General features: G+C 42.9%; 1 protein-coding gene across 1 annotated transcript; it reads left to right on the top strand.

Annotated features, from left to right (window-relative positions):
• Positions 1-259: 259 nt before the first annotated feature.
• rps19 (ribosomal protein S19) lies at positions 260-6859 on the top strand. Its single transcript, XM_068736066.1, has 6 exons — positions 260-292; positions 1071-1141; positions 2431-2531; positions 3328-3511; positions 4657-4711; positions 6805-6859. The coding sequence occupies exons 2-6, from the start codon at positions 1071-1073 to the stop codon at positions 6835-6837; spliced, it is 444 nt and encodes a 147-aa protein (XP_068592167.1). The 5' UTR covers positions 260-292; the 3' UTR covers positions 6838-6859.
• The last annotated feature ends 14239 nt before the right edge of the window (positions 6860-21098 follow it).

A 21098-nucleotide genomic window follows, 5' to 3' on the forward strand; every position in this document is an offset into this window, starting at 1 on the left:
AACTAATTTGCCTCTCATTTTAAAAGAGCATATCTAAAAATCTAGATGTATTCAAGGTAATAAGATAATAAAAGCTGTATTTCAGTGAATGTGAAAGATTAACGAATTTGGTCTGTGCTGTGCCTCTCGAAGTTTTGCTCATTCACTATTATCATGTGTTCGGGAGATGTGATGAGCGGCAGCGATGCGAAAAACAACGCTCCGGTCTCGCGGTAATAGAACGAGATTTGCCCGTTTTAACATCAGTTGGAAACCCCGTTCCACCCTCTTCCCTTCGCTGTCCACAAGCAAGGTAAAGCGCTAGATTTCTTCCTCTGTTACTTGACGCTAAATTGCTATAAATCTGAAGCGTTTCCCCAGAAACGTGGTCATATAGGATATGAGGTACAGATTAACAGATCGGTTGAGCTTTACGCGAGGTTGTTGGACGTTTTTATTTGTTCTTACAACGATTTTACTAGAATGAAGCGGTTACACTGTAGCTCTGTTTGTAATGGCTGCCCCCATGCTACCGCGTTGTGGCCCGCTAGCTAGTGGCTAGCTGGCCCAATTTAGCATTGTATGTGTTGCCGAAGTGTGTACATTACCTAAATTGATATCACTACAAAGGGTAACGTCACTGTGATCAAAGTTGGGTGTTTAGAAATGGTTAGTATTCCCAACTAAATGGGGTTTATCTAGCAACGGGTCCGTGAAAGTTAGCTTGTAGCGCTTATTTCCCTGGTGCAAGAGACGCTGCTACAGCGTGTAACCAAGATCCCTAACGCTTAGATCGGCACTAAATTGATGGTTTGGTGCTGGTTTTGGTGGCATTTCGGTTATAGTAATCTCGTTAGTAATTACCCACACGTATTAGTCGGATGTGATAACACCGAACAACTGATGTCGTTAAGCCTCTCGCGTGTTCTGTGTAATGTTAGCTTTCAACACGTTATTTCATCCGCACAGTGAACAGCGTCCCGGAAAGAACAAAACAGCGGTTACTTTACTTAATGAGTAACCACCACACTATTCCAGTGTGTCTGTACTGTTTTTAACATCACTGAAACGTGTCTCCCATCTTTATTCAGATGCCTGGTGTCACGGTGAAAGACGTCAACCAGCAGGAGTTTGTCCGTGCCCTGTCGGCCTTCCTGAAGAAGTGAGTATAATGTTTTCTACACGCTTTTTATTGACATTGGGGCAACATATTGTAAATGTAGGTTTCGGTGGACTTGATTTCCCCCAACATGTAAAGTGGATTAGATTTGAATATTGTGTCTAGAGCAGCAACTGTAGTGTTAACAATGTATGAACTGACTGTCTCACTGAAAACAAAACTATAATGTTAAAAATAGCGTGCACTAAGAATTAAGTCAACAAAATATCTTGTTTGTAACTTGTTGCTATTAGCTGATCTAGGGTGCAGTGCTTGTGTTAACATAGTTGTGAATGAGAGACTGTGGACAGAGCAGATTAAAATGTCACTTTTACATGTTTATGCTAGTTAGAGTGTGTGTTGATATATTGGCTTTATACTTTACATTACAGTCATTTAGCAGACGCTTTTATCCAAAGCGACTTACAATTCAGTATCTATCTACACACCGTAGACGCAGCTACAGGAGACATTTTGGGGTTAAGTGTCTTGCTCAAGGACACATTGACATGAGACTAGCAGAGCAGGAGCCGGGCCGCCCCTCTGATTGAAAGGCGGCCCTGCTCTCCACTTAGCCACGGACACCCAACTTGCAACGGTTTAATTGCACTTAGAGTAATGAGTGTAGTTGCCATCAACTTGAGTAACAGTTGATCTTCACCTCACGTGGTTCACTTTACTACTGTTATTAACGAGCTAACGCTAACTTGTCATCTGGATAACTTGTAAACACCAGAAGAGCTACTGGAGGGACGTTACGTTCCTCACTTAACGGAACAACAGTAGGATTCTGTAGTGACTTATCCTGCTGTTGAACTCCCTTCCTCCTCATCAAGGACTCCAACATGTTTACGTTTTAGGTGCTGAATCATCACCGTGGCGCTCCCGTGCCATGTTGCTTTTGCATATCTTGCAATTAACACACTTTTTTGATTTATTTAGTGTGAAATGCTCCCACACCTTGGATGACTTAGGTCGTACTGATTTCTCTGCCTCCGCCGTGTGTTTCAGAACAATGTTATGGGTCTCTCTGATGGTCTTTCCTCAACCTCCGCGCTCGACTCAACTTTTTTTTATATACTCAAACATCTCCGCGACTTATTGGGTGGCGTAATAATCGCGCGACGCAACGAATCGATAATGAAATTCGTTGCCAACGCTTTTAATAATTGCTTTTAATCGATTTTATCGATTCGTTGTTGCAGCCCTAGTGCTGTGTATGTTGAGAGTTCCTCCACAGCCGGCCCGTTCTGTGGTTTAGTACACGCTGACACTTCCCTCCTTGTCTCCAGGTCAGGAAAGCTGAAGGTGCCTGACTGGGTGGACCTCGTCAAGCTGGGTAAGCACAAGGAGCTGGCCCCCAGTGATGAGAACTGGTACTACATCAGAGCCGGTAAGTCCAAAGATTGCTTAATTGATCCATCTGTCCATTTCTTCTCTTTGATGCTAGAAATACAAAGCTTTATTTGGAAATGAGTATTAATTTGTTAGAGCAATGCATTTCATTCACATGCTGGTGTTGGAAGCTTCTGTTGCCCCCTAAATTTGATGTCACTAGAGAGATGTTTAGAAGCCTGTAGATTTCACACGGTAGCGATGGCTGTCTGAGTGCAGCGTGGGCTTATTTGCTCTAAAAATGTCAGCACAAACCCTGCTGTGATTTGATACACGATTGAATGGTGGCTTTTTGAATGCCTTTCCAATCTCTGGAATGACTGACAGCCTTTGTAAAGAACATACCTTGATTTAACTTACCTCAGATACCCCACTCTTCCCTGGTGATGTCTAGTCATGCAAATAGTTTTGGGTTTTTTACTGCAGTTTTTTGTCTGCCATGAGGCATGACTCGTAATAACTACTGGTGACAGTACCAGGGCTTATATTCCAAAATATTTTTGCATTCAGACCTTTTTAGGTGATGCATGAAAAGCAAAAGATTTTGATAGGAAGATAATTTGTGCTTAAGACTCTCACTGCTTGGTGATGTACAAGTTTATCTTTATTCTCCAATGCCTTGCTTATGAAATATGAAACTGCACTACTTATTCATTTTCCTTTCCTGATTCCTTACTGAGGAAAAAAAAAAGTCCATTTCCCCAAACGACTCTTCTACCATGTTGAGAGGGAACACTGGAGGCAACAGTTATTGACGCTGCATCGTAACACCTTTGTCCCCTCTGCTCCCACAGCATCCACAGTCCGCCATCTGTACCTCCGTGGAGGTGCTGGTGTTGGTTCCATGACCAAGATCTATGGAAGTCGCCAGAGGAACGGTGTGTGCCCTGCCCATTACAGTGTAGGATCCAAGAACGTGGCCCGTAAGGTGCTGCAGTCCCTCGAGCTGCTGAAGATGATTGAGAAGGATCCCAATGGGTGAGTACCTCTCTTCATTGGATCCACTAGATAGGATCTGGCATTAAAGGGTAGTCAGGTTAATTACTTTGTGGCAATTAAGTGTTCAGACGCACAGTTGTGTTCAGCATTGCCTTGAAGAGGTTTTGTGTTGTTTTTTTTTATATATATATTTTTTAATCTGCGCCTTGTATACAATACCAAGCCGCATTTCTTGTATGTGTAACTTGCCAATCAACTGTTTCTGATTAGGGCTGCAACAATCAATTTTAAAAATGGTTGTTGGTTAATTTCATATTTGATAAATTGTGCTACATTATGAGATTAAATTACATTACGGTCATTTAGCAGACGCTTTTATCCAAAGCGACTTACAATTCAGTATCTATCTACACACCGTAGACGCAGCTACAGGAGACATTTTGGGGTTAAGTGTCTTGCTCAAGGACACATTGACAACAGACCGAAGGTGTTTCTCTCCGTTGGTTTTTAATTCAACCTGTAATCATGCATTTCATTTATTTTTTGTTGTTGTAAAATAGTGTTAAACAAAAGGATAAGGACTAGGTTTTGTTTGTTAAAATGCAAGAATTCATATTTTTTTGATTAATCAGTGTAATAAACGGATAAATCAATTATCAAACTAGTTGTAAGTTAGTATGTTTAACAGTTTGGATGTGGTGTTTTTTTGGTTTTTACTTAATGTGGGCACGGAGTAGTTGACGTCCTGCGTTAGACATGCAGTCACTCATGCTGGCAATACTGCTGTTATTTCTGCAGAACCGTGATGTAAAACACTCATTTGATGTAACGCTGATGACTGTGACTTCTCTAAATTCATAAGATTGAGTTTCTCTCTGCAAGTCTGCAGTAAAGATGTAATCTCCCTGTAGAGGATTGATTAGCTTGGTTTTTATTTAGTTAAAGTCAGAAGAAAATGAGTTTCCATTTAGAATTGCTTTTGTTTCACGGTTGATGAGTGATTTTGCCAACGTGTGTGGACGGTACATCAATATGTGGCTTTTCCTAACTTTAATACTGTGGTCAATGTGGCGTTAAGTAGTTATTGGAGGTGTAAGCATTTTTGTATTGATTTTTGACCAAGTTGTGTAGGTTGAAGTATTCTATTGTCCTGTTTGTAATTTGTGCGGATCTGTTTCTTTCAGTGGTCGCAGACTTACCGCCCAGGGAACCAGAGATCTCGATAGAATTGCTGGCCAGGTGAGAAACTAACCTGTCTCCAATAATTATGTTGAACTTCAAAAAAGTAACTTAATTATGCGAGGACTTTGATTTGGAAAAAGTCTGAGCCAAATCCTACATGGAGGCTTAACTTTTCCTGTTGTTAATACTTCAGTTATTACGCATGTCATGAATACATCATTACTTTGAGTGCCATTGAGTAGATCAGCTGATGCAGTGTACTGATCAAAGTACACATGAATGAGTAATTAATGCTGTTGTAGTAGTGTACCTAAAAACACATGAACGAAACGCATGAATGTGTCGCTTGCTATTATATGCATTTTTACATAAACATTTTCTGTGATACCCCGGTGATGTTAAAATGCCTGACAAACTGAGCATGACTGAAAATAAAATACCGGTTGACAGAAAACAGTGGGAGGGTATAGAATCTGGTTGTAAAATATATATTTTAAAGATGTTTATTACCCAAGGACAGTGTCATTCCACCTGTGTGCGTCTGAAACGTGACAAATCCGTTTACTGATCTGTATGAATACTAACGAGCGATGCGGTTGGTAATACACTGAACCTGTATTTTGCTTCAAATCCTTACACACAAACTATTGTACTTCGGATGTTAGTTGTAACACAAAACAGATTTTCGGTCCTGTTGCACCTTCAACGTGCCACTGCGTTGCTTTCGGTTCATATTTGTAACCCGTGTACAAAAATCATTGAGCCTCGCTGACCCTCATGCAGTACATTTAAGAGATTGAGTTGTTTCTGTCAGGCGAGCTATGTGTAGTCTGATTGTGGCCTTAGTTGTGTTCTTGTTGCAGTAATAGCATCTCCTAAATGCAGCTGAGGTCTGTGTGGTAACGGTAAAGACAATTTTCCTCCATTGGCTGAGAATTAAATCCCACCAGACCCGTCTCCTCTGAGCCTATGCTTGTTTCCTACTGTCTCAGTAATAAAAACGAGGAGTTGACTTGCCACTGCTTTGAATGGTAACCATTGTGCTGTGGAGTCTTAGTATGTATGCTACAGCCTGGTCTAACCTACTGCTAGAATTTAAATGCTGTTGACCGAATATCCTCGCCGCCTGATTCTGGCCAGGCAAAGGTTGTTGTTTTTTTTTCGGTGACTTTTTGTCACACTGCCATTTTATGACGCTCAGACTCACTCCGGGCTGTGCCGTAAGCGTGTGTGATCACACAAATGCCATCCCTTTGCTTTGATGCGACACCTTGTCTGTTTTGGGAGTACACAGCCCCGGTGTCACTTCGGCATGCAAGGCTTTTTAAACCACTTGTCCTTGGGCAAATTTTCCCTCTGCCAGCCGAGTGAGTTATGAGTCTTGTGTGGCACGCTACTGGCATTGTTTGTTCGTTTTCACTTAAAAACAAATCGCAGTTGGGTCTTGTCAAAAATCAGCAGAGTGGCAGCAGTGTTGAAATAATCCAAGGGTAAAGGGGGTAAACATGTGGAGGGAATTTCATGCTTGGCAAGTTTGCCATATGGCACCAGTTTCCTCCATGTTTACCCATGCTAATGAGCAGCATGCAGATGAGCAGACCTGGGCCCCGCCTACCTGCTGCACAAACCGGCACAAAGCACGTTGATGTGGCTCCGCTGACTCCTCACAAATCCCCTCTGTGTTGTGGTTTCTGACGGCTTTTTAGGAGATTGGTGCTTTCTTTTGAAAGCGAGGCGTCTGCATGTCATTTCGGTAGACTACTCGTGGTGTTTTTGGCAGCAACTAAAACAGAAAACAGTCTCTCCTCGTAATCGTATCCCCCAAGCTCAAGTCCCCATGAAATTGCATTTTGATAGCATCTTACTTCCTTAAGTTGCACATTTCCTGTTCAAACTCAATATTGTGGTAAGAAATTTATAAGTAAAGAAAATGGAATATTAAGCAGATGGGAAGTTTCATTTGATCGCTATTGATACAAACGCTATGGCAACATGATGAACCATTAGAATTTTATTTTTATTCCCCCCCCACAGCAAGTAATTGGATTTTGTTTTGAAGACGACAAAAGTTTTCAAAGGCACTGCAACACCTCGTCTGCTCTTGGACTTAATTTATGAATATGCCTCATGATGTTTTTGTTTTTCCACAGGTCGCAGCTGCAAACAAGAAAACTGTTCAATAAATCTTTTTTGGAGAAAGTCAAACATTGTGTGCTCTTTGTTTCCAACGCATGTGATGATGAACCGTAGAGCTTTAATGGTCTGCTCAGTATTTCTGAAGTACTCACCATGTCTGTGAAAAGAAAATTGCTTGATTGGGTCTATGGCCTCATATTTCTTGCTATTGAGCCAATTTTACCTTCAAGGGATGGAAAATTTAAAAGGTGGAGATGGTTGACCTGATCAGCTACTTTCCGCAAAAATACGAACACTTGGAGTTGAGCTGGATTGAGGAAAGCAAGCTACTGCTTCAAATTATCTTCCGCCGGGTTCCGTCTGTGTGGTTAAAATAGGCCGTTTATTAGCCACAAAAACAGCTTGTGTAATTCAGTCAAAGGGGGAGCTAATGACCACTGGTTGTGGTTTCAGATCCTCATATCCTCTAGCAGTAAAAGCTCACTACAGGGTGCAGTTTCATTAAGCGGGCTGAACAGCTCCTAGGAAGCCTTTTCAGTCTGAGCCAATACATACAAGACCCTCAGTCACAACACACAGCTTCCATGTTAATCTCTTGCCCTGCCGCTGTTAGTGCGTCAGATGAGGTCTACAGGCTGATCTGTGATACTATGACAACCATGGATAATAGTTCAGTTAATAAAGGCAGATTAAATTCCCTTAAGCAACGACGTTGACGGTTCAATAGCTGGTAAGGAATGATGTCATGATTTAGCAGTTTAATTCAGGGCCACAGTGCCACCTAGAGACCGAAACGGCCAACATCAGCTTCTTTAATCAACTCCTCGACCGTGTCATTTAACAAACACTCTACCTTTTTACTATTTTCACCATCACTGCCAAGATAACTTTGATATTTGGGAAAGCGGTGTCACAAGAAACCAGCTGTTGGTATGTTCTAAAGTGTTTCTCTTTAACAGTAGGCCTTTACTGCTACTTCAGGAGCTTCTTAATTTATCTCATTAAAGAACCTTAAAGTATTTGGTCTTTAGTTTAATCTAAAATCTTTTCTAAAATGTCTTTAAATATTTGGTTTTCAGTTTGCTCGAGCTGATGCAATGTCTTGTGCTTTATCTAAGGAGATGTACTTTAGTGTTCTGTTGCCCAAAGTTCAATCAGTGAGAGCATTTGACTGATTTAATTTGGCGGTGCTTCTGAAATCCTGCAGATGGTGCCAAAGCCTATAGAATATCTATCATGACTATATGCACTTTGGGTCGATGGCCTCAGAGGTGCCTACTCATGTACTAAAAGCAGTAGCACTTCTTGATCTAATGGCTTCAGCCCGTTTCTAGGGAATAGTGAAGGAGTCACTTATTCTAGATGAGACGGGAGCGTACAATACTACGGGTTACTTGAATGTCTGCTACCGGCAGTTTCTCCCCCCCCAATTCTGTTGAGCTTCATTACAAGCCGGATACAACTCTTCAAATTGTGTTTATCGTAGCGGCTTCAGGAGCGTTCCAGCGAAATGTAATGCGTTGAGCCAATTGACTGTAAAACATCCAATCTGTTTTCTCTCATTTTCAATTTGGGCAAAGTGGAGCTTCATGTGCTGGCTTCTTTTCCTTCCTCAGCTAGCCTTGGGGGCAGCAAAACTACAAGCACAACCAAATGAGAAGAGGGGGAGCAGCGTTCACGCATGTGTCCCCTTTGCGGTAATATAGATTGCTTTTATATCGTTGACTCAATACATGTTGAAATTTGAAGAACAATAACCGGAAGGCATTGTTTACCCAGGAGCAGAGCTGTTGTACAAAGCCTGCTGTGCTCACTGTGTGAGAGTGAGATTATACTTGGTCCTGTGTTGCAACATATCGTGTGTTGCGCCAGATCCCTGGACAACGAGCCTGCTGTGTTTGCCACTCTGTCATCCACTGTGTCTGTATGTACAGTACACACGGCACACATAATGCAGTGTGGTGAGCTGCCCCGCGAACTGAGCACAAAAGTCTCCAATTATTCTGCACGTCTCTCAGGAAATATTAATCTCTGGTCTTTTTATACGCGTCTCTCATCTCCATCTCCTTGTTTTTCCATTTGAAAACCAGCTGTTTCCTAAACACCTGAACCCACAGGCTCCCTCTTCTCCTGGCCCATCCCTCTCTCCCTCCCCCCTTTTTTCTCCTCTTCATGATCTCTCTTTTTCTTCTACCTTTAAATTTGGGAGAGGGAGAAATAAACATGTCCTTGAGTGGTGGAGAGAAATGTGTGGAATCCGCCAGAGGAGGTTTGGCGTGTGTGTGTGTGTGCGTGCGCGCGTGCGCGCGCGCACACACACACACACACACACACACACACACACACACACACACACACACACACACACACACACACACACACACACTCCTCCTGCAGCCATATTTTGTGTTAATGTGATTTCAACTCCCGTCAGTCAACTTGTTTGTGCACCGATTTGTCATTGTGTGCAGCGTAATTATCAGCAGGCTGCACTATGGCAATTAATGCTGTGGAACAATTTCCACTTTAACAAATGCACATCCAAGTGGTTTGCCGTGTGTGTGTGTGTGTGTGCGTGCGCGTGTGTGTGCGTGCGCGTGTGTGTAGGTGGCTGCACCTACTCGCGCTCCCGATTCTTTGGCAGCTCAGCTTGATCACACTGAGAATGGATGCGGACCTGCCTCTCACCTCCTCAGGGCTGGAAACTGCAGATAACTAAGAAATGTCTCTGCTGCACAAGTCTCTCTAAAATAGAACCACTATCAGGAACACACACACACACACACACACACACACACACACACTGTCAACCCACAGCTTCATGCCCTCTGGCATGTTTTCCCCCAGAAGACAAGACACCTCAGAAAGTTTCCCAGCATTCCCAGTCTCTGGCATATTGAATTAACTGGGTTTTCTTGGGAAAAGCTGGCACTGATCCCACAGAATACGCTCCTGGCTCAGCCCAGATAATATCAGCCCTTCCTGTCGCACAACACAATGCTTTCCTCATAAACTACATTTGTTTCTGAGCAAAACCGTGATCCTTTGTTTCTATAGACCATCACAACATTCAAATCATTCAGTTTTGTGTTACATCCTCTTTTTTTAATTTTTTTTTAATACTGATCATAGTGAGCTTGGGTATTTATTTCTTGTCCTGTAGCAAAACTTAAGCCTTAATTAAGTCTTATTGTACAAGCCAGCGGTTAAACCAACAAAGGAGATGCGGCGTAGAGGCCTCGCATGGTTTGTTGGTGCTGTTCGGCGAGGGTCAGCCCTAGTGTGCAAGAATTTGTTTATAGAAATTAGTCTGAGGCCAGAAGGTCAGTGTTTTTAGTAGAGTCTGTAAGTGGGAAAACTCCTGGGCTACAAAAAGCCTGCTTTACACACTCGTCTGTCCCAGTGGGTGGGTTAATACTGATAGTTGGATGGGTTTGTGTGTGTGTGTGTGTGTGTGTGTGTGTGTGTTTGTTTGCAATAATGAATATGTTTGACCTTGTTGACTTCCTGGATAGTTTAATGGTTTCATATACATCCGTCTACTGTATGTGTTGCTGCTGTTCTGTGTGCTGTCAGCGCTAATCCCTCATCCTCTGCTTGGCCTGAGAAGCAGGTGGTGTAAACATGCGACGTGCCGCTCAGCCTGCCTGGCACCACAGGGCACTGTAGCTCGGCCCCTCAGCAGGTGTGTGTGTGTGTGTGTGTGTGTGTGTGTGTGTGTGTGTGTGTGTGTGTGTGGGCGAAACACTAACCATGTGTCAGTGAGACTTTTGGGTCTCTGTGTGTGTGTGTGTCTGTGTGTCTGTGTTTGTGTGTATGTGTCTCTCTCTTCATAGCTTGTGGTTCTGAATCCCCTCCACCTGTCACAGAGGGTGGGGTGCAAAGGGAGGATGACGGGGCCCAGAACAGATGCAGTCTACAAAGCCAGCCGAACTCACTGAAATGCACTGTGTGTGTGTGTGTGTAGTGTGTAGTGTGTGTGTGGGGGCCATATTACTTCTATGATGTGGCCGTGCTTGTGTGCACATTCAGATCAGAGCTTTCAAGTCATTCACACTTTGATGCTGCGGCCCTGCGCTTTTCTTCAGCGCAGAACAAAGGAGTGACAGAGGGAGACAGCGAGACACCAGTGTGACACCGACTGGCTGTGGAGATAGTTGACACAGTGACAGACTGAGATAGGAGGAAGTGTGCGTTTGTAGCTCTGTGCTTCATCACATCTCTATATCGCTCTCGCAGTCTACCGCCTATCACTCCGTGGAGGGAGGAGAAATCTCCAAAGAGATGGCGAGCAGAGGTGTCCGAAACTGGCCAAGCCACGTATGAGCTCGCCCAACAGAGCCGCCTCGACTCACTTAGATCCTCTTCAGCGCGCTCCATTTACAATGATTAGATGAGCTAACGTTGCACTCTGTGACCTTTTTGCTGAGTTCCGTGTCATGTTGGATTTACTGTAAACACGAGCGCTTGAGTGGAAAACTGTTCACTTCAGGCTCGTGGCAGTGACAGACTGGAGGAAATTGATTGTAGGATATCTACAAATATCACAATATTGTGACAGATTAGTGTTGCAAGATCATAGAATGTAATGAAGTATATACATTTACATTGAATAATCGAGATCAACATATTAATTATCTACAAGCAATGTCTACAGCTATTTGCCACTGCGTGATTTAAAGTTAATGGAATGGTTCTTACATGACGTGATAATTTAGTAGCAGTGAGATGTAATTTAATTATTTTACTTCCACGGTCATCTGAAACACACCAGACCAAGACTTATTTAATTAGCGTGGCCTATGATGTGGACAAGACACTAGACCTTTCTGTGTGTGTAAAATCATTGTGGCCCTTAAACATTAGGGCTTACACATGTCAGTTATTAACCAAAAATAACACAGGAAAGCACAACAAAATGTATTTTCTCCCCACAGTGCAAAGTACAAACTTTTGCGATCGCCTGATTTTTACTCCAGAGCCACAAACATGTCAAAGTTTTGAACTCATCTTGTCAAAAATCTCAAACATCGACTTCATGGATTAAGGATGTGTCTTTGCCGGCTTTGGTTATCCTCTTCACGTTTCCTCTCGGGTCACCATGAGGTGGACCTCGTAAACTCTTTGTTGGAATATCTTTTTAGATTGGATTACTGTAAAATGTGGTACTCACATTCATAGTCCCCTGGGGATGAATTGTAGTAACTATGACCTCCTGACTTTTTCATCTAACAATTTATCAACAAATAACTGCAAAACTCCAGACATTCCATCTGTACTTTACGGTGCTAATTAGCAAATGTTTGCAACTATGCATGCTAACATGCTAAACCAACATGATAAGCATTACACATGCTACACATCAAATGCATTGCAAGCATGTAAGTGTGTTAAAGTACAGACTCTGAAGCGATTGGCATGGCTGTAGACTTTGAGGCTACGCTACATATTGCATTCTGCTTTTTTTCTTTTAGTACGCACTGCAGCTGCCGTTACAAAGTATGTTCTGCTGCATGCAGCATGCGCACAATTGGAACAAACTACTTCGTCATGACATGGTGCCTTTGAACTTTGCCCTTCTTGCTCTATACCCAGCGGCTTCTATGAATGAGTTGTCATCAGGCTGTCAATCTGTCTGTGCTCTCTCAGCGGTTCAGCTGATGTGACGTACCTTCCGCTGTGCAAAGGATTGTGGGTCAGAATAGCCTTAAAAGCATGCTGGCTTGCGTGTTGCAAAAATGTGACGGGATGCAGGAGGACATCCTGGTCATTTTGGCATACTGCATTTGACTTGCTATGTCTTGTAGTCAATAGTATGGTGGTTAATCTTGTTTCATTCAGCATACTCCACTTTTTGAGACTTGAGTATCAGTTAAACAAGGAAACTTTTTTCTGACTTCTCACCCTCATCCTTTCATCTGTTTCCCCTCCATGGCTCTTTCTCTCTCATTCAATCTAAACAATCCCTCACACTCTTCATCGCTCTAATGGTCCTTTCCCCCTTCAACCTTTCCTATTGTATGCCTGTGTTCCCCCTCTTCCTGCTATCTTATTCCCCTATTACCCTTCATGCTTTATCCCTTGGCACCATTACTGCCCTCTTGCCCTTCCCCCAGCCTTACCATTCCTTATCGAGGCTGAAACCCCTGAGCCTCTGGCATTGCCTTGGTGTCATGCTTTGCCTCGACTAAAGAGGTTCTCTGCTTTCTACAAATCCCTGCACCTCTTTAAGTCATACAACACATGGAATCCAATGTGGATACAGATGTTTTCTCTTGATATGATCAATGTATGGAGAGATATCATGAATGCGTTAAAAGCAATACATGGAAAGCAAGCATAAACTGAGTTGATTGGCCAGTGTCATCAGTAAAATGTGATAAGTGTCTCAGAAGGATATTCGGGAATTGTTCGTTCAGAGTGGATCAGTACACGTTTAATAACTAACAGGGACATCTTTCTTTTAAGTTAATCATATAAGCTGTGATTATTAGCTGTGGCTTTTGTAGTTTTGGACAATTATGATAGTATTGTTCTCAGCTATTTGATAATTTTTTTAAATATATTGCACTGTTAATATTAAAAGTAGCATCTTTGTTTTGACCAGCTTCAACTTAAAAGGCTTCACACACAGCGATATTTCAGTCATCAATAATATGACACCAATAGCTGACGTTGAACATTTTTACTTCCGATACTTTATTTCCATTTTTCTGATAATTCTTTGCTTGGACTGTAAAATTTTAAATGCCGGAATTGTACTTGTGATGAAGTATTTCTACCTTGAGGTATTGCTACTTTTACAGGAGTAAATTATAAGATTATTGCCAGCAGTTTAGCCAGATTAAATAAATCACTTTATACGAAAGTGAAACCCGAAGCAAGTGCAGTGAAAATATTCTGTCTTTGCTCATGAAAACCATGTTTGCACAACTAAGACAAGTACAGCAGGTACAATACACCAGAAAGTCTGTCTTTAAACCCTGATGTTTGAGCAACACAGTTGCTTGTTTTTCCTCTTTCAGTTTTGGCAAACCTTGGAGCCTTCTAACTGCGCTTGTCTCTTTCCCTCTTGGGCTTTTTTCTAAATCTATATATAATACCTTCAGTAACTCATTACCCGTGTGTGTGTGTGTGTGTGTGTGTGTGTGTGTGTGTGTGTGTGTGTGTGTGTGTGTGTGTGTGTGTGTGTGTGTGTGTGTGTGTGGGGCTTCATTGTGATTATCTCGTGACTTTTCTTAACCTGTTTCTCAATTGAATTTTAGGGAGTAACGAGATGAAGCTGTAGAGCTTCACAGATGTAGCAGTGGGTACTAGATTGGCTGTAGTTACTGTGCATGTGCTATTTGCCAGACTTTCATTCATGACACAAACCCTGGTGTGCTGTTTGTGTGTGTGTACGCATGTGAGTGTGTTTGTGCTGCAGAGGTCAGGGAGCTCATTTTCAGGCTGCTGCTGGCTGCTGTACTCGTCTCTTATACACTGTGACCGCCACGTCTCAATCTAATGTCCTCCCCCCTCCCTACGGACAAACATGCCCTTATTTTCTCAGCATCCACAACGTCTTGACTGCTTCTCCCGTCTCTCCTCATTTTACTTTTCTACATTCCTACCCAACTGTTCTACTTCTATATTCACCCACTTGCCATATAATTATTATCATTTTCCTTTCCCGTAACAGATTTTGTTCCCCCCTCACTGTCTGCATGTCTCTGCGTTTTCTATTTTTCTTTCTTTGCTACTCGTTTCAAGCACACTATTATTCAAAACAAAAAAAACAAAAAACGTGACCTTGGACTCAGGAAACAGTCTGTCAGTCAATGGGCTTTTGTTTTGTTACCTTCCCTTCCTGAAGAGATAAACTAGTCAATCCTTCGGTGTTGTCAATGGGCTACTGTCTTCTCTCTGTGTGTGTGTGTGTGTGTGTGTGTGTGTGTGTGTGTGTGTGTGTGTGTGTGTGTGTGTGTGTGTGTGAGAGTGTGAGAGAGTGTGTGTGTGTGTGTGTGTGTGTGTGTGTGTGTGTGTGTGTGTGTGTGTGTGTGTGTGTGTGTGTGTGTGTGAGAGAGAGAGAGAGAGAGAGGGAGAACCCTAGACACTGCCTGTGTAAATGTGCGTGCAAGAACAGTGCGGTGGAGAGGTGCGGCTGTTAGCAGAAATCTTATTAACTGCTGAGCTGCTTTCAAAGCGTCCTCTCCTCTTTACCCACAATTCTTTGCCAACACATCTCCTGAGAATCTTCTTCTTCCACGAATAAGTGATTTCTCTTCATTGAAAATAGTGAAAAATGCAGATGTGCACATTTGGCAAAAAGAAGAAAAAAAAAAAAAGAAACATTATTTTTCACTTTCACATAATGACACGGGTGACAGTATTGTGCTGGTTTGTGAGCCGTGATTAGGTGCCGTTTGGGACCTGTTGGATTCATGACTTCAGGGTGGGAGGGAAGCTGAGACCAAACGCAGCATCTGACCGCCGACAACAGTCACGGCAATCATACTGTTCCTCCGTGGAAATCCAGGGACACCACAGGGACCCGTCTTTCAAGAGGGCATTTAATTTGACGACCGGGTCCTGGCGTGGCAGAGGTTTGGTACAACATTAGGATAACATTATGCACTAGCCTCTGGGCCTGCTGAATACGGGCAGGCAGCAAATCACAGGGTCATGCTTCTCTGGGTCCTGATAGATAAATTGTTCTCCTGGTTTCTCTCTGTCTCATTTTCTCTTCTCATTATTTCATTTTTCATTTTCCATTACACAGTTTATTCCCCCCCCCATCTCTCTCTCTCTCTCTCTCTCTCTCTCTCTCTCTCGTCTTTCTCTCATCTGGCTGTTCCAGCTGAGGTCAATACCCAATACTCCGCTGTGGCACCAGGACAGAAATCTCATGAATAGCAATGTGCCAAACTGGCGGGCCCCCTGACATTTGGGAAGTGTGTGTAAAACTGAAGTTCATTTCAATATTTTGATTATGTAAAGCAAACTTTATTTAAAAACAATAATTTCTAAATTTCCCATCACAATACTTTTCAGCAGTTTTTTTTACATTTCTCAGTACCATGTCTCAAGTGTGCTGTAAGCTCCAATATCATTCAGACAAACCGGGTATTCAGACGTGTGGCCTATCTCTGCTGTTTTGTAGCACAATGTACAATGTTACACTCACGGCTGTTCATCTCCTTCAGCCGCTGTCTGTCTGCCTTTCCACACCTACTGAAGTTCAAGGTCTGGCCATCTCAAAGGGTCAGCCTGAGTTTTTTCACATGGATCTTGTCTGTTCCAATTAGAGCTTGTGTGTGAGAGGGTTTGCGCCTTTGTGTCTGAGAAAGAACACTGGGTGTCTTTGAGATGGTCTTGATCTAGTTTTACACCATTTTGCAGTCCTTCCAGAGTCAATTATTCCACTTCGATTCTCTTCTCCATCCTCTACTTTTGCCCCAAATGATTTTACCGGCATTTCTCTTCTTCTCCCCACATTTACTCTCCCTCTCCTCACTGTGTTGCTGCCTAACTCTGCTTCCTACATGTTTCCCTCTTAGCCTCCATCATACACCCACCCCCCCATATTCCTTTTTCTCTCTCTCTCTACTCAGCTGGTGGGCCAGCCAGGAGGCAGTGCATGCCGTTTGAGGAGTGTAATCTGCTCTTTCTCCCACTCCCATTTCCATTTCAATCCTCTGTTCACAGCTGGAACCAAGGCGCTCTGCATGCAGATGAGCAAGAGTTGACTTTTTCCAGAATGTTCATTCAGACAAGAGATGGACAGGAGAGGGGAAGGGGAGGGAGGAGAGAAGGGGGGGGGGCAGCAGAGGTAGAAGAATGAAAGATTATGTATTGAAGCAAAGCAGCAACAGTTACTGGCGAAGGAAAATTCAACTTCATTGTCATTCAACCGTACACAAGTGCACAGGGAGAGATGAATCGTGTCAGCGGGTCACAACAGCCTCCACAGAAGAACAAAAACAAGACAAAACGCAGTCTGTCAATCAAACGTCAGGTCATGGCAAGACAAAGTAGTGTAAAGCAGTACAGTGCTGCTGCAACAAAAGTAAGGCGGGCAGTGTGTGAGACGTAAGAGCGGTTGGCATTGTGTCTTTTTTTGGAAGTAGCAGTAACATAGCAATCCAGACAATCAAGACATAATTTATCTACAGTTCTTTTTGAGATTCAAATACCAAACATTGTCATTACAGTATTTCTTAAATACATGTTGATGAAGCTAAGATTTTGCTCACTTAGTGAGTCAAACTGTTTCCATGCCGATCAAATATTACAATGTGCCCTTGTGTGAATTCAAAATCTGATTGCAAGAATTTAGTGTAGATAAGACGAACAGAAAATGTTTTTAGCTCTGTGTTCTTTGTAATTCAAAGTGCTTAGAAGCTTTAACCTTCACCATGATTTCTTTTGAATAATCAATTCTGTACAGGATTAAACGAAGCCGACTCACTCGTGCGCTTTATGACACATTATGATCAGAGACGATCTCTGTTCATTCCTGCCAGCGGTCAAGTGCTTCGTCACCCTCCCTCATATCCTGACAGTGATGACAAATGACCACGAGGTCATCTAGGCCCTTGTTGATGACATCAGAGTTCTGTTTAGCGGTAGAAGCTGAGTCATATTGGACTGACGATCTGTGAATGCGGAGGATTGTTTTTGGACTTTGGCGCAGTCACATGATCCACTGGCAGCATCCATTATAAGGGGCGCAGATACAAACACACTCTCGAACACGCACTCTAATTGATGTTATTGTTGTGGGACGGGGCCCCTAATGCACTCTTGCTCAAGTGCTGTGTAGCCGGCCACTCAAGTTTCAGTCGAATCCCATTTATGGGGAAAAACCATCTGCTGCCAATTGATTACAAAAGCTGATATTGATTTGAACGGGCAAGCTGGGCAGCAGAATTAATTCACTCATAAGGACGCAATGAGGTGTGGCTAAATATGTTGACCACAATACGGCTATTTTAATCTTTAATGCGACTGTCATCGTACAGTCTTTGAATTACTACTTTTTTTTTTGCCCCTTTTTAAATTCACAAATAATAAAAAGGCATGCCCCTGTCTGTGTGGGTGAATCAGCTAGAAATTTATCTAATTGAAAGTCCCCCCCCCCTCCACACGTGGGTGGCTCCTCTTGCTCTGCCACAGCGGTGTGATAAACAGCCTCGCAACCCGAGCAGCCCACAACAGAGCTGCATTAAATCTCGTTACGTCAAGCGGTCTGCCCGGCCCAGCAGACCAAGCAAGACAAACTGCACGGCCGGTCAGAGGGGTCCACCGGTTTGCAAGTGCTCATTTTTGCTTTCATTGACAGCAACCTTCTGTTTTGGCCATTCGCCTTCCTCCTTAACTCTCTCCGTCTCTTGCCCCGGGTCGATTTGCTGCACTGAAACACACCAGTGTCTCCCCTCTCTTTCCCTTCACTCAATCTTTTGATCCTGGCTGTACTCGCCTTATCCCTTCCGTCTTTCATTCTCTCTCCACCCATAAAACCTCTGAGCAGCCCACATCTCTTTTCCTGTTCTCCATCCTCCTTTTACACTAATTGACTCTCCACACCTCCGACAGCCACCTTCTGCTGTCTTTCTTCCCAACCGCTCGTATTTTTTGGCCCCCTCCATTTTTAATTTTCCCTTCCTCCTTCTCTCGCCCTCTTAATGCCCTCCTGTGGAGTCACAGAAGTCTGTATCGATGGCAACACTCTGTGCGTGTGTCACGGTTCCTTAGCCCCCACTGCACATCGCTGGGGCTGTAATGCCATAATTACCCCCCATTATGGGTAAGAGAGGTAGTTTCAAAGGGAGAGAGGGGGGAGTGGATGTGAGGAGAGATGGATGAGGGGAGAAGATCAGTTGGATGCCAAGTGATGAGTGAGGGACAAGATGTTGGAGTTTGACAGAGATGAAAAGAACGAAAGCTGGTTACGGATTAATAATGCTGGTCAGCAGACCAATCGGATTGAAAGACTTGTGTGTGTGTGTGAGTGTGAGAGAGTGACCGTCTGGGAGTGTGCGTCTCAGGGGGGGGGGGACGTCCTGTTCTTGGCTCCTGACGTGGGTGGGGGGGCCACGTCAGTAGAGATGTTAATGGTTCAGGCACCATTGGACACACACAGATGGGTCCCCATCACTTTGGTTACAGCAGACACACAGACAGTGAGCTGCTGACCGTGACTTACTTACAAGCTACAAAATCATAGAAAAGAAATATGACTGTATCTGTGTCTGGCGGCTTTAATTCAGCTTCTCCTTTCACTGTTTCAGAGAACATAGTAGGATCTGTAAAAAAAAAGATAATTTCTGTTAACTTCTTGCAATTTAATGTCACAATCAATCAATTTCTGTCAGAGCAGGTATCCTCTGATGCTGAAGATGGCATTATGGATAGAAATGGAAAAGGCTAAATATGTTCACCGTGTATATTTGGGAATGTACACAGCAGCTTTAGGTTAGAGGATAACATTGCTTTAGGTCGCATCAGAAAACCCACCCGGATAGAGTAAACATGCAAATGAGAATGGGCTGACATGTAACCGCACCATTTAAGTTTGACAGAGGTGCTAACACTTTCATATTCCTGCTGTAAGCCCCTGGGCAGACACGGAGAAAATGCAATTGCCTGCAATTCATTCAGTGGTTGAAAGATGATTAATATTCTATAAAATGATTTATGTATTCATATTCAAAGCCTGCAGGTTTGAGTGCAGAGACGACGCCAACGTTGAGTTGGTGTAGGCCCGATAAAGTCCACATAGCCCAGCGGGCATGGAGGAGTGTGTGTGTGTGTGTGTGTGTGTGTGTGTGTGTGTGTGTGTGTGTGTGTGTGTGTGTGTGTTTGTAAGCAACAGAAAGTGCAGTGCAGAGACGTTGGAGACTTTGAAGGCAAAAAGCTGATTCCTAATTAATTTTCCTCTGAATGCTACATTTACATGCATTACAGAAAGACGTATGAAGAAAAGCCAACTGTGGTTCAAGAGCTTAAAAGAGTAAGCTGCATAAAAAGACTAACAACATGAAAGTAGATTCATTCAGAGTTTTGTAGGAAAGTCCTATTCATACTGAATAGGAAACTCATTAAACTCGTTAAACTGTTCGTCTTTTTACTTTTTACGGTAAAGTAAGCTAAGCAGATAAGCTTCCATTTGTAATTTCACATCAGATTGTTGCTGGCAAAATATACTGAGAAGACTGCATAATGAATTAAGAAATAAGATCTGGCTTCATTCCTACACCCAACATGGCAGGGAATTGAATTGTAATAAGATGTGGATTAAGATTATATTTAAAATAGCCACTTCTGTTAAGGATGATTACAACAGTCTGCCTCTTAATGATGCTCGTCTCTTTTGAATACGTTTAAAGGGAAAATCTTCCTTGAAATTGAATTCACATTGGGCTCGTCTGGTGATTTTTTTTTTTGACAGTACAAAGTTGGTGTTTACATCAGTAGTTCACTGTTTTTAGTTAGGCTGGCAATCACAGCATCATGATTTATGCCAGGAGACACAATGTAGTCCGTTGATGGTGTGATATGAGCCTCTGACCAACTGCAGAACGAATAAGTCACTTGAAGGAACTGTATCCACAGTTGACGTAGTATATCAACCAGCCGTTATTAAAAGCTATCCTGGTATAACAAGGATGGGTCAAACAGACTGAACAATATTATCACAAATCTATTTCCATGTATTAAAATGGATGGCAAACTGTTTTGACACTGATGTTATTAAATAGTGATTTGTAAGAATAAAACATGCATAAAGCTGGGCTAGTCTTTGAAGAAAACAAAGGTGATATTCATCGGATTACAGCTGTTGTCTTGGGCCTCGTAGTACAAATAATACAAAACAAATTTATATAGAACAAATAGATTTATAAAAGGCATTATTTGTGCTGTGCTGAAAAGGATATTGTGCGAGGCTTGGGGGACAGCTCTATGACAATGAATTAGTGAGTGACTTGAGGGGATCAGACACTTTTTTGTTTGAGATATTAGGCTACATGAGTTTTATTGGAATGCAGAGCTTACAGCTGTGAATCAGAAAAGCGTCCCCATATCCCAGCTTAATCATTGCTTTCGTGTTCGGAGTTGAGTGAAAGTTGAGTGAATAAATGAGTTGTTTCCTGTTGAATATGACCCAGTTCTTGTAAACTGTGCTGCCAGTTGACCACGCAGATAACCTTTATGATGCAGTGACCCGCTCCATAGGCACAGAGGCGGGTGTGTGACTCCCATATTGTTCAGCACCATTTCCTGCAGCATGGCCCCGTCTATAGTGAGCATGACAGAATTCCCTCCC

The sequence above is a fragment of the Cebidichthys violaceus genome, unplaced genomic scaffold (assembly GCF_023349555.1).
Source record: "Cebidichthys violaceus isolate CVI_PGR_0920_01 unplaced genomic scaffold, fCebVio1.0.p SCAF_7, whole genome shotgun sequence".
NCBI classification, from domain to species: domain Eukaryota; kingdom Metazoa; phylum Chordata; class Actinopteri; order Perciformes; family Stichaeidae; genus Cebidichthys; species Cebidichthys violaceus.

Bases quoted from the DNA above. Each gene is read 5' to 3' on its own strand.
- rps19 (XM_068736066.1), top strand. From the start codon at position 1,071: ATGCCTGGTGTCACGGTGAAAGACGTCAACCAGCAGGAGTTTGTCCGT. The intron at 3,512-4,656 runs GTGAGTACCTCT...TGTTTCTTTCAG, and splicing joins ATTGAGAAGGATCCCAATGG to TGGTCGCAGACTTACCGCCC. The intron at 4,712-6,804 runs GTGAGAAACTAA...GTTTTTCCACAG, and splicing joins TCGATAGAATTGCTGGCCAG to GTCGCAGCTGCAAACAAGAA.